Source organism: Monodon monoceros, unplaced genomic scaffold (genome assembly GCF_005190385.1).
Source record: "Monodon monoceros isolate NGI ecotype Baffin Bay Population unplaced genomic scaffold, NGI_Narwhal_1 Super_Scaffold_13, whole genome shotgun sequence".
Taxonomy (NCBI): Eukaryota; Metazoa; Chordata; class Mammalia; order Artiodactyla; family Monodontidae; genus Monodon; species Monodon monoceros.
The window spans coordinates 80,246,356-80,260,156 of NW_021703769.1; the positions used below are offsets into that span (position 1 = coordinate 80,246,356).

The following is a 13,801-nucleotide window of genomic DNA, read 5'->3' on the forward strand; positions in this document are numbered from 1 at the left end:
CTAGTGTATTTTCTTTCTCATGAGAACAAACGTGACCAATAGACTATGACCCTTAGTCTTAAGTGAAATAGGCCAAAGTCACTGTTTCCTTTTGAAAGTGAGGCCACACATCTGTACCAAGGAAAGAAATGTATAAAAGAGCAAATCCCCTGCTCAATATAAAGGTTTTTAGTTGAAAACTCCTGACTGCTAATTCTTTTCATTATACATATAAAGTTTGGAATCACTATATTATATGAAAACTCTATAAATAATTTGGGGAGAAACGAGTTCCTTTCTAAACCAAATACAAAAACAAAGAGCAAGATTGGGTGCTACAAGGAACACAATTTCAGATCCAGGGAAAGTTACAAGAGGATGAGAACCCTACCCTCAGCCACAGCCTCTGTTGCTGGAACAGTCTCCTATTGTCCCTTCAGGGGTGACTGTAAGGTCTGAAGGTCTAAACAAGCCACTCCAGCCCCAGAGGCCAGCTCTCCTCACACCACAAAGAATTCCACTTTTGGCAGAGATCTGAGACCAGTGGGGGTGACACGTGGCTGTCACGTGGGGTTATGTTTAAGGGGCAACATTGTAGAGGGTAAGAGTTGGCTCAGGAGACAGACACCCTGGCACATAGGTTGGCGTTTTCACCACTAGGTACACGACTAGTATGTGAAAGTATTTCATCTCTCTGTCGCTCAGGTTTCTGAAACGTTACATGGAGATAATTAGAGTTGACACTTCATAGGCTTGTGTGGCAGACACACACACTGCTCACCCAGTATCCACGTAGTCCCTGTATTTCCCAGCCCACTTGAAGTTACAGGAAACCAGCTTTGCCAATGGACTGTGAACTGAGGCGATTATGTCAGTTCGGGGACAAATCATTTGAAAAGCCAGTGAGCAACGCTCGAGTCCCTTATTCCCCAGACAACAGGAAGTCCTCATGTTCCAGATAAGGTAGCTACAGGAAGGTGGAGCCTCTTAGCCTGTATCCCCGAGTAACGCTGTGGAGCAGAGCTGCCCTCTCCCATCCTCCACTAACAATCCATGTTGGTCATGTAGATATGGGTTAGAAGTAAACCTCTGCTCTGTAAAGCCACTGAGATTTGAGGGCTAACCTGTTACTGAGGCATAACCTAGCTTCTCCTGACTTATACAGAATCTTATGAAGGTTAGATTCATTTATAACTAGAAAGTACTTAGATAGACATATGTCGTAAGAAGCAAATGTTAGCCAATAGTGTTGTTATTATAAGTATTATTATAAAAAGGGGAGGACACAATGCTTTAGCTAGCCTGTCTCTTAGTGACCTTTTCACCTTATTGCATCAAAAGAATCCCAATATGAGATTTACCAGAGAAGACAGATCATCTCTAACTTAGGTAGGCACTACAATCTATCCTTATCTTGTATTTGAAGGACTCAGGATTCTGAACGGTGATAAAACTTGTCTAAAACCACAGCCAGGACTCAAACTCACGTCCTCTGTTTCCTACTTTAAGCCCTTTGTTGTCACAAGGCTCCTCCTAGTCTGCAGTGTACCCAGGGCGGTAGACTGAATTAATGGTCCCAGTTCTCCAGTCCTTCCTGGGTCCATGCCCTTTGTCATCTAACGCAGTGGTGCCTCCCATTCTGACTCAGGTTGACCAGGTGACTCACTCTGAACCAGTGGAAAGTTGGCTAAGTGTGGTGCTTGCAGAAATTTGAAAGTCACCCACATGATTGGGCTTCCTGCTCGTGCCATCTGCCATTGCCCTGAGAAGCAGACATGTGGAGTATGAGACACATGTGGAGCACGTGTGGAGCTGAGTCACCCTAACTGCATAGCCAAGGCCAGCCTACATCAGCCAACACCCAGAACCAAGGAAGTCCAGCCATATCAACAGATAACTATGCAGACACTGGAGCAATAAATGCTTACTGTTAGGTGCCACTGAGGTACTGTGATTTTTACATGGCATACTGTAATGTATGATATGCCAGTACCAGCATTTTTTCCACAGTACCTATATTCCTGTGTGTACCACACATAACCTATGTTTTCCCCTTTGTTTTGTACGCTTTAGATCCTTCCTAAATAGCACAGGTTAAAGATTTGAGGCTCATGCTTTCTGCAAATATATTCTAAGAAGTGATGAGGAGGCATTCTTGCTAAGGCTTCACCTTCCCCCTCTCTCTCCAGGTATCATCACTCACGTTATTGGGGAAAGTTGCATCAACCTCCTCCTGCAGCTTTTGTTGGACGTCAGGGTGAGTGGCCAATTCATATATAGCGAAGGAAAGACAACTGCTAGTGGTCTCGTAGCCAGCAAAAATAAAGATGATACTTTGGGCCATGAGTTCTGTGTCAGACAGAGCTAAAAGGAGAGGAGAGACATTTTAGATAAACCACATCAATATAAAACATCACAGTTTAGATGAAATCCAAATGAAGCTGCCACATCCCTAGCGGGAAAATGTAAAAGCAGCTGAAAATTAAACTGGCAGTGCTTTGTGTTCTCATGTCTTCCTTAAAGAGCCAGAAAAAAGCAAGAATTGTCTGAATCCAGCTTTCCCCAGTGCCTATACTCTCCTCGGCCCCTGCTGCTGACTACGCCACCTCCCTCACGGCACAGCTGGGTAATTTCAAGAGACAGCAATTTTGTCTAACTTACACAGTACTATTAGTATGTCCCTTGGAGAATCCTACAAGTGCTTTAGCTGTAATTAATATGGGGTAACATTCTCTTCCAGAATAATTTAAATTATTCTAGCTAAAGTAAAACTTGATTCTTTGGCAGATTTTACAAGACTAAGGCTATATTATAGGGAAAATGAAGTTATCTTTTATCTAAACATGTTTGTGGGAACTTAAGAGAACAATATAAGGCTGTTTCTACTCAAAGTGTGTTGATGGACCTCGAGCATCACGAACATCTGGGAACTTATGAGAAATTCAGAGTCTTCAATCCTAAACTAGAACTACAGAATCAGAACTTTCACGATATGTGATGACTTGCGAGCAAAACCTGGCCTGAGAAGCATGGATTATACATTTGACAGGCATCAGGCAATGGAAGACCTGGGGCATAAGTCTTCTCTGGGGGATCTCAGATATGTACAGAAACTACAGAGATTGACTAAAAGCTAAAAGAGTTGTGATTGACCCTAGTCTAATCAATGGCATTAAAGTAGCAGAAGGAAGAATGTGTCCCTAGAAGGGTATTAGTCAGCATGCAATATAGAAAAATAGGGTCCAGGGAGTGGAATTAGCAATGCTTATTCAATCATGGCCTGAATGTCATCTTCTCAGTACACGCCCCCTCTCTTTGCTCTCCTTTAGCCTCACTAAACAGCCCATGTAATTATAAATAGGTCTCTCTTTTTATTTTCTCCCAAGAGACCAAGCGTGATCAGGCTCTTATCTATTTGATGGGACTGAAGTAGGACCTTTAGTTACTTAGAGCGCTCAGATCAATGTGGTACCTGCCCCAACCAAGCAATTCACACACACACACACACACACACACACACACACACAAACAATACAAAATGTGTGTGAAAAAGATCTACACATAGTTTTAGATATATTTATAGTGGTGTGCTGGCGTCAGCTCGTCCCTGCTCAAGAACAATTTTTTTAAAATTCAAGAATTTTGCGAGATGGTTGTCAAACCATTCATAGCTTGAAATTAACCACATGGGAGTATTCATGTCATGGAATAAACTAAAGATCAGGGCCTTCTTGTTTGAAAGAACAAGGCTGTTTATATCACTGTTTATGGGTGATACAGAAATCCTTATGTTCATCAGTCTTGTAGAAATATATTTGATGTTCTTAACTTTGTCCATTGAGAGGATCTAGAAGCAAAGAAACCCTAGTAGCTATGAGCATTCCTAAGATCCCAGATTTTGATTTCTAAATACCATTTCTCACTAAAGGGAACCAGAGTTCCTTGGGAAAAAATGGCTGATTCCAGGGCTACTCAGGGGAAATAAAAGAGAAACCTGGACTGTCTTACATCAGAAAGTGAGGAAGTTCCCAAAAAATGATAGATTAAAGAATAATGGATACTCTGTGTGCTGTAATGGTGGATATAGCTCATTATACCTTTGTCAAAAACCCATGGAATGTACAAAACCAAGAATGAACCCTAAGGTCAACTATAGACATTGGGTGATAATAATGTATTAATGTACGTTCATTGATTGTAACAAGTGCACAACTCTGGTATCATCTTTTGATAGTGGGGAAGCTGTGTGTAGTTGGGGTAGGATGTATATACTGGAAATCTCTGTACTTTCCACTCAATTTCGCTGTGAACCTAGCTGCTCTAAACAATAGTCCGTTAAAAAAAAAAAAAAGATTTAAAAAGAAGAAAGAAGAAAAGAAAAGAAAATACAAGATCGCACTTGAAAAAGCTCCAGTGGACAAAACTGAAAGAACCTGAAAATCAAAATGAAGAATGATGTAAGAGAGTAACTTAGTTATACATGAGATCATGCTGATATAAATAAACAAATAAATGATTGGGGGAGAATGGAGAGCTCTCCCTACAAAAGAACATCAATTCATAAATACAGAAGAATGATGGAATTAGAAAGTCATCATATTGCAACCACCATAGTAACAATGGTTTCAGTCAAAAACCATCCATGGATGGTAAAACTAGTGGGTGACAATTTGAAGAGGAACACTATATTTCCAGTCTCAAAGGTTTCTCCCACCAGCTGCTTGTTAATGACAAAGGAAAAAATGGAACTTTACAGTAGACTAAGCTAGTGAACACAACTTTAACCAAGTGTTCCAAGTTAAGGTCATCAACACTGGGGCAATGTTCCTCCTGATGGGATGAAGCCTTGATGCAAATTTCCAGGCAGAGGTTCTGACTCACTGGGTCCAGAGGAGCCTGAGAATTGACATTGGAAACAAGCTCCCCAGAGGTTCGGCTGTAGGTGATCCACAGACCATGACTGACTGATGGGCATGACATCCTTGTTATACTTGCCCTTCGAGCTCTGAACAAGGTTGTGCCTGCGTACTTCTAGAAAGTACCTCTGGCTACCATTTCTGTCTGACCACGTGTCTTCCTTCAACTTGGCAGAAATCCCCAGCTGCCTGGAAAACTTCCTGCACATTTTCAGAACCACCCCCTAGCTCTGCGCCCCACCGACAGCGGCCCCTCGGAAGCTCTCCCTGGTTACCTTTACGGGTGTCCACATCTTTGGAATTCTGAGAGTTAATCATCAGCTGAAGAAGATCCACTCGGTGCTGGAAACAGAAAGAGAAATGTCAATGGCGGAAAGTCACCTGTGAAGCCAGAAATAAATCAGGAGTGCACATTTCACACCTCTTTCCTGAGAATATGGCCCCTTAAAGAGCAGAAGGCTGACGAGTACTGACTAAGTCCTCAGTGACCAAAACATCCACCTACAAATCTTAGAGAGCATGATGTTTCCCTGAGAGAAACCCAGCCATCACGCCCATCTGCTTTTTGGTCCTCACTCTCTCTGATCTTTGGTTTCTCTGGCTTTTGAAACAGCTTCTTAACTAAAGAGTTATCTGCTCTCTCTCCTGTCATACCTGTTTGCTTAGGAAAAGATCCATGACATCAGTCCCTGTTTTCCCTCCAACTTTAATCCTTTTTATTTATTTATTTATTTATACAGCAGGTTCTTTTTAGTTATCAGTTATCCATTTTATAGATATTAGTGTATATATGTCAATCCCAATCTCCCAATTCATCACACCACACCTGTGAAGCCATCTGGTCCTGGGCTTTTGTTTGTTGGAAGATTTTTAATCACAGTCTCGATTTCAGTGCTTGTGATTGGTATGTTTATATTTTCTATTTCTTCCTGGTTCAGTCTCGGAAAGTTGTGCTTTTCTAAGAATTTGTCCATTCCTTTCAGGTTGTCCATTTTATTGGCTACAGTTGCTTGTAGTAATCTCTCATGATCCTTTGTGTTTCTGCAGTGTCAGTTGTTACTTCTCCTTTTTCATTTCTAATTCTATTGATTTGAGTCTTCTCCCCTTTTTTTTTTTTTTTTGCGGTACGCGGGCCTCTGACCGTTGCCGCCTCTCCCCTTGCGGAGCACAGGCTCCAGACGTGCAGGCTCAGCAGCCATGGCTCACGGGCCTAGCCGCTCCGCGGCATGTGGGATCTTCCTGCACTGAGGCAGGAACCCATGTCCCCTGCATTGGCAGGCAGACTCTCAACCACTGTGCCACCAGGGAAGCCCGAGTCTCCTCCCTTTTTTTCTTGATGAGTCTGGCTAATGGTTTATCAATTTTGTTTATCTTCTCAAAGAACCAGCTTTTAGTTTTATTGGTCTTTGCTATTGTTTCCTTCATCTCTTTTTCATTTATTTCTGATCTGATCTTTATGATTTCTTTCCTTCTGCTAACTTTGGGGTTTTTTTTGTTCTTCTTTCTCTAATTGCTTTAGGTGTAAGGTTAGGTTGTTTATTTGAGACATTTCTTGTTTTTGAGGTAGGCTTGTATAGCTATAAACTTCCCTCTTAGAACTGCTTTTGCTGCATCCCGTAGGTTTTGGATTGTCGTGTTTTCGTAGTCATTTGTCTCTAGGTATTTTTTGATTTCCCTTTGATTTCTTCAGTGATCTCTTGGTTATTAAGTAGTGTATTGTTTAGCCTCCATGTGTTTATGTTTTTTACGTTATTTTCCCTATAATTGATTTCTAATCTCATAGCATTGTGGTCAGAAAAGATGCTTGATATGATTTCAATTTTCTTAAATTTACTGAGGCTTGATTTCTGACCCAAGATGTAATCTATCCTGGAGAATGTTCCATGTGCACTTGAGAAGAAAGTGTAATCTGCTGGTTTTGGATGGAATGTCCTACAAATATCAATTAAATCTATCTGGTCTATTGTGTCATTTAAATCTTGTGTTTCCTTATTAATTTTCTGTTTGGATGATCTGTCCATTGGTGTAAGTGAGGTGTTAAAGTCCCCCACTATTATTGTGTTACTGTCGATTTCCTCTTTTATAACTGTTAGCAGTTGCCTTATGTATGGAGGTGCTCCTATGTTGGGTGCATATATATTTATAATTGTTATATCTTCTTCTTGGATTGATCCCTTGATCATTATGTAGTATCTTTCCTTGTCTCTTGTAACATTCTTTATTTTAAAGTCCATTTTATCTGATATGAGTATTGCTACTCCAGCTTTCTTTTGATTTCCATTTGCATGGAATATCTTTTTCCATCCCCTCACTTTCAGTTTGTATGTGTCCCTAGGTCTGAAGTGGGTCTCTTGTAGACAGCATGTATATGGGTCTTGTTTTTGTATCCATTCACTGAGCCTGTGTCTTTTGGTTGGAGCATTTAATCCATTCACGTTTAAGGTAAATTATCAATATGTATGTTCCTATTACCATTTTCTTAATTGTTATGGGTTTGTTTTTGTAGGTCCTTTTCTTCTCTTGTGTTTCCCACTTAGAGAAGTTCCTGTAGCATTTGTTGTAGAGCTGGTTTGGTGGTGCTGAATTTTCTTAGCTTTTGCTTGTCTGTAAAGCTTTTGATTTCTCCATCGAATCTGAATGAGATCTTTGCCAGGTAGAGTAATCTTGGTTGTAGGTTCTTCCCTTTCATCACTTTAAATATATCATGCCACTCCCTTCTGGCTTATAGAGTTTTTGCTGAGAAATCAGCTGTTAACCTTATGCAGTTCCCTTGTATGTTATTTGTCATTTTTCCCTTGTTGCTTTCAATAATTTTTCTTTGTCTTTAATTTTTGTCAACTTGATTACTATGTGTCTCAGCATGTTTCTCCTTGGGTTATCCTGTATGGGACTCTGCACTTCCTGGACTTGGGGGCTAATTCCTTTCCCATGTTAGGGAAGTTTTCAACTTATAATCTCTTCAAATATTTTCTCAGGTCATTTCTCTCTCTCTTCTCCTTCTGGGACCCCTATAATGCAAATGTTGTCCCACAGGTCTCTTAGGCTGTCTTCATTTCTTTTCATTCTTTTTTCTTTATTCTGTTCCGTGGCAGTGAATTCCACCATTCTGTCTTCCAGACCACTTATCTGTTCTTCTGCCTCAATTATTCTGCTATTGATTCCTTCTAGTGTAGTTTTTATTTCAGTTATTGTATTGTTCATCTCTGTTTGTTTGTTCTTTAATTCTTCTAGGTGTTTGTTCTTTAATTCTTCTAGGTTTTTGTTAAACATTTCTTGCATCTTCTTGATCTTTGCCTCCATTCTTTTTCCGAGGCCCTGGATCATCTTCACTATCATTATTCTGAATTCTTTTTCTGGAAGGTTGCCTATCTCCACTTCATTTGGTTGTTTTTCTGGGGTTTTATCTTGTTCCTTCATCTGGTACACAGCACTCTGCCTTTTCATCTTGTCTATCTTTTTGTGAATGTAGTTTTTGTTCCACAGGCTGCAGGATTGTAGTTCTTCTTGCTTCTGCTGTCTGCCCTCTGGTGGATGAGGCTGTCTAAGAGGCTTGTCTCCAACTTTAATTCTTAATGAATGATCACATAAATTAATCCCCTGATATCTGCAGAGTTCATCGGCAGCTTTTGTAGAAGCATCTTCAAGCCCTTCACCCTTCCAGAATGCTACACATTCTTCAGTGACATCCTGAGTACCCAGCCCTGTCCCCTGACCTGCAGACATACTTGTGCTGACCTCCAGCCCTCATGAAGGCAGAGCTGGGTTAACCCACTTGTGGCTTCATTGGCCAGAGAAGACTCCTGCCCACTCCAACTATGAGTGAGCTCAACTTTTAAAATGACTACACTGCATCAGGTGGCTGACAGGGCCTTCCATTGGACAACCTGTGAAATAGGAAGCTTGGAACTGAAGTGATTCTTTGCCAAGCTAATATTTGGTGAAATACCAGTGAAATCATTTTTAATCAGTAACTTTTATCCCTTAACCATTTATTGAAGAAAAGTGGTAAACTCCTTATCTCATTAATATTTATGCAGTGACATACTAATTGGCATGCCTATTATTATATTTAAATATTGCTCTCTGGCTCATACTCTTATTTCCTTCCCCAACTTCCTCCTTATTCATTCCCCCCAAATTTTATAGTCCTCCTATTCTAAACTCTTTAGTTTTCTACCTATCTTTAAAAAATGTAGAGATATGCATAAGAAATATGCGTACAGCTCAATAAATTATCAAAAAGTGAGCCCCCTCATGTAACCACCACCAGACTTTACCGTTTGTTTATCTTTGAGGCGACTCTCTTTCATCCTTTTTACAGACTTCGCCAAAAAATTCACAGAATTTTTTGGAAACAGAGTAATATTTAATACTTCAAAGACTGGGGTGAGGAATGGAAATAATACTGTAGGGAAAAAGATAAAAGGAAGCACAGCGAAAATGCAAAGTTTACTTGGCGCAATCATAATTTGCTCTACCAATCAAAAAAGTAAAACCACCAGGATACTCAATCATGACCCACTGCCTCTATGACCTTTGCTCAGACTTCGAAGCCAATGACTGAGCAAGGCCAAGTCCACATATAGGGGCTATCGCTGCAGCAGTGAGATCAGTGGCCTCTTCTGCATCTTTGGATTGACTAAAGGAACTGGATTACATTCTGGGACCTCATGGCCTTTAATTCTTGGACTAGCATCTCTTTGGATAAACCAGACTGTAATCTGTTGCTTCAATTAATTGTGCAGTTTAAAAAATAATAATCATGATAGAAATAATATGGTGCGTGTCTTTCCACCATAATGGAATGTAATTAGAAATCAATAACAGAAAGAAAATTGGGGAACACACAAATATGTGGAAATTAAATAACACACACTTAAATACCCAATAGGTTGTAGAAGATATCAAAAGGCAATCAGAAATTACTTTTAGATGAATAAAAATGAAGATACAATATACCAAAACTGATGGGATGGAACAAAAGTGGTGTTCAGAGAGATATTTATGGCTATATGTTTAGATATTAAAAGAACAGAGATCTCAAATCAAGAAGCTAAATTTCCACCTTAATACACTGAAAAGAGAAGAGCAAACAAAACACAAAGTGAGCAGAAGGTAGAAAATAGTAAAGATAAGTGAAGAAACTATAATGAACACGAGAATAAAAAACAATGGAGAAAATCAGTGAAAACAAAAGCTGATGTTTTGAAAAGGTTTTTTAGATAGATTGGCCAAGAAAATAAGAGAAAACACTCAAATTTTTAGCATCAGAAATTGCTACTGACATTTTAAAAATGAAAATGACTATAAAGAAATCTACATATACTCAATAACTTGTAATAACCTATAGGAAAAGAATCTGAAAAAGAATACATATACAGGGACTTCCCTGGTGGCGCAGTGGTTAAGAAACTGCCTGCCAATGCAGGGGACACGGGTTTGATCCCTGGTCTGGGAAGATCCCACATGCCTCAGAGCAACTAAGCCCCTGTGCCACAACTACTGAGCCTGCGCTCTAGAGCCCGCGAGCCACAACTACTGAAGCCCGTGCGCCTAGAGCCTGTGCTCCACAACAAAAGAAACCACCACAGTGAGAAGCCCGCACACCACAGTGAAGAGTAGCCCCCACTCGCCACAGCTAGAGAAAGCCCGCGCGTGGCAACGAAGACCCATTGCAGCCAAAAATTAATTAATTAATTAATTAATTTTAAAAAAAGAATACATATACGTGTGTGTGTCTGCATAGCTGAATCACTTTGCTGTACACTTGAAACTAACACAACATTGTAAATTAACTTTATTTCAATACGAAAAAGTAATCTATGAACAACAGTATGGCAATAAATTAGACAATTTAGATAAAATGGATGGATTCTTAGAAAGACACAAACTATAGAAACTGACTTAAAAAGAAACAGACAATCTGATATACCTATAAGAAGTACAAAGTTTTAGTTAGTAATCAAGAAACCACCCACAGTTTGGCAAAGAAAAGCTCATGTCTAGATGGTTTCAATGGTGAATACTACCAAATATTTAAAGAATTAACACCATTTTTTTAAACAAACTCTTCCAGAAATTGGAAGATGTTGGAACACTTCCAAATTGTATGAATCTGTACTAAAACCAGGCAAATCGGATAAGATGGTTCCTTGAGACACCAGTCCACCATCTTCCTGGTCTACTGGCTTTCCTAATAAAGTCACTATACCTTGCTTCAATCAGTCAATCAATCAATCAATCAATCAAACCAGCACAAGCAAAGAAAGCTACAGACCAACATACCTTATACCATGGGTGCACAAATCCTCAACAGAATACTAGCAAACTGAATCTAGCAACATATAAAATGTGATACACACCATAACCAAGTGGGGTTTATCCCAGGAATACAAAGTGTTATAATAAACCATGTCCAAGGAATAAAAAACAATGACCACATGATCATCTAATAGATGCATAAAAAGCATGTGACAAAACCCAACACTCTCTTGTGATAAAAATACTCAACAAACAGGAACAGAAGGGAATTTCCTCAACTTTAGAAAAGGCATCTATGAAAAACTAAGCTAACACTATACTTAATAATGAAAGACTGCATGCTTCCCCTAAGCTTAAACTTTCCCTAAGTTTAAGAACAAGACTAGGAAAATCATAAAGACAGAAAGTAGGCTGGTGGTTACCAGGGGCTGGGGGCAAGCAATAACAGGGAGTTATTGTTTAATGGGTATAGAGCTTCAGTTTCACAAGATGAAAACAGTTATGGGGATGGACAGAGGTGATTTTTATACAACGATGTGAACGTATTTGATACCGCTGAACTGCACACTTAAAAAATGGTTAAGGTGGAAAAAAAATGTTTATCATGAAATATATCAAATACAAAGTGTAAATAAAATACATATGTATAATTTAAAGAAGAAAAAAAAAGAACAAGACTAGGAAGCCTCTCTCATCACTTCCACTCCACACTGTACTAGAGGTTCTAGCCAGGGTAATTAGGCAACAAAAGGAAATAAAATGCATATGTATAGGAAATGAAGTAAAACTCCTCCACCATCAGATAACATGATCTTGTATATAAAAAATCCTAAATAATCCACTAACATCCTATTAGAACTAATACACAATTTCAACAGGGTTTCAGGAAACAAGGTCAACATACAAAATCAATTCTATTTCTATACACTGTAATAAATAACCCAAAAGTGAAATTAAGAAAATAACTCTATTTATAATAACATAAAAAAAGAATATTTAGGGCTTCCCTGGTGGTGCAGTGGTTGAGAGTCCGCCTGCCGATGCAGGGGACACAGGTTCGTGCCCCGGTCCAGGAAGATCCCACATGCCGCGGAGCGGCTGGGCCCATGAGCCATGGCCGCTAAGCCTGCGCGTCTGGAGCCTGTGCTCCACAATGGGAGAGGCCACAACAGTGAGAAGCCCGCGTACCGCAAAAAAAATAAATAATAATAATATTTAGGAATAAGTCAACAAAAGAAGTGCAAAACATCTACCCTGAAAACTGCAATACTGTTGAAATAAAGAAAATCTAAGTAAATGAAAAACATCCCATGTACATGTATAAGAATACTAAACATTGTCAAGACAGCAACTCTACAGATTTAACTCATTCCCTATCAGAATTCTGGCTGGCTTCTTTGTAGAAACTGAAAAGCTGAATTTAAAATTCATATGCAATTGCCAGGGGCACAGAAGAGCCAAAACAATCTCGAAAAAAAAAAAAAAAAGAATAAAGTTGTAGGACTCCTACTGCTGATTTCAAAACTTATCATAAATCTATAATAATCAAGGCAATGTCATACTGGCATAAGAATGGACATATAGATAAATAGAATAAAATTTAGACTCTGGAAATAAATCCACTTGTCTATGGTAAACTGCATGTTGAGAAGGGTTACAAGACCATTCAATGGAGACAAAATAGTCTTTAATAAAAGGTTCTGGGATAACTGGATAGCTACATGCAAAAGAATGAAATAGACCCTTACCTTACACCATATACAAAAATAAACTCAAAATAAATCAAAGACCTAAACATATGAGCTAAAACTGTACAACTCTTAGAAGAAAACCAATGAATGGGTAGCTCTTCATGACTTCAGATTTGGCAATGGATTCTTAGACATGACACCAAAAGCACAGGGAAAAAAAGGAAAATAAAGAATTTGTGCATGATGAAAATAAAAAATTTTTCACTTTAAAGCAAACTAGCAAGAAAGTGAAGAGACGCCTACAGAAAGGAAAAAAAAAAACTTTCCAAATCATGTCTGATAAGGGACTCTTACCTAGAATATATAAAGAACACTTACAACTCAACAACGGAAGTATTGAATATAATCCAACTATAAATGGGCAAAATATTTGGATAGACATTTATCTAAAAAAGACTGTGGGGTAACAGTTTGGCAGTTACTTATAAGTTAAACACAGTTACTATATAACTCAGCAATTTCACCTCTGACTACATACCCAAAGAATTGAAAACAGGTATTTAAACGAAAACTTGTACATGAATGGGCATAGCAGCACTGTTCGTAATAGCCGAAAGCTGGAAATGACCCAAGTGTCTGTCAACTGATGAATGGATAAACAAAATGCAGAATGTCCATATAATGGGATATTATTTGGCCATACAAAGAAATGAAGTACTGATATATGCTACAATTTAGATTACCCTTGAAAACATCATGATAAGTGAAAGAAGCCAGCCACAAAAGCCCACATATATGATTCCATCTATACGAAGTGTCCAGAATAAGCAAATCTATAGAGGTAGGAAGTAGATTAGTGGTTGCTTAGGGCTAAGAGGAGTGAGAGGTTATAGTTAGGTACAGGGCTTGTGAGTTGACAAAAATGTACAACAATTGACTGTAGTGATGGTTGCA

General features: G+C 39.0%; 1 protein-coding gene across 2 annotated transcripts in view; it reads right to left on the reverse strand.

Annotated features, from left to right (window-relative positions):
• Positions 1 to 13,801, reverse strand: part of LOC114894197 (cytochrome P450 3A29-like) — a 43,471-nt gene that overhangs the window by 12,253 nt on the left and 17,417 nt on the right. For both annotated transcript variants that reach the window (XR_003793165.1, XM_029220684.1), the window contains 3 exons: positions 9,173 to 9,300; positions 5,171 to 5,237; positions 2,183 to 2,343 (listed from right to left, as the gene is read on the reverse strand). Coding sequence is in view for 1 of the 2 variants with exons in the window: in XM_029220684.1 (XP_029076517.1) it covers positions 2,183 to 2,343; positions 5,171 to 5,237; positions 9,173 to 9,300 (356 nt within the window). In the remaining variant the exon portion in view is untranslated. The remainder of the gene's footprint in view (positions 1 to 2,182; positions 2,344 to 5,170; positions 5,238 to 9,172; positions 9,301 to 13,801) is intronic.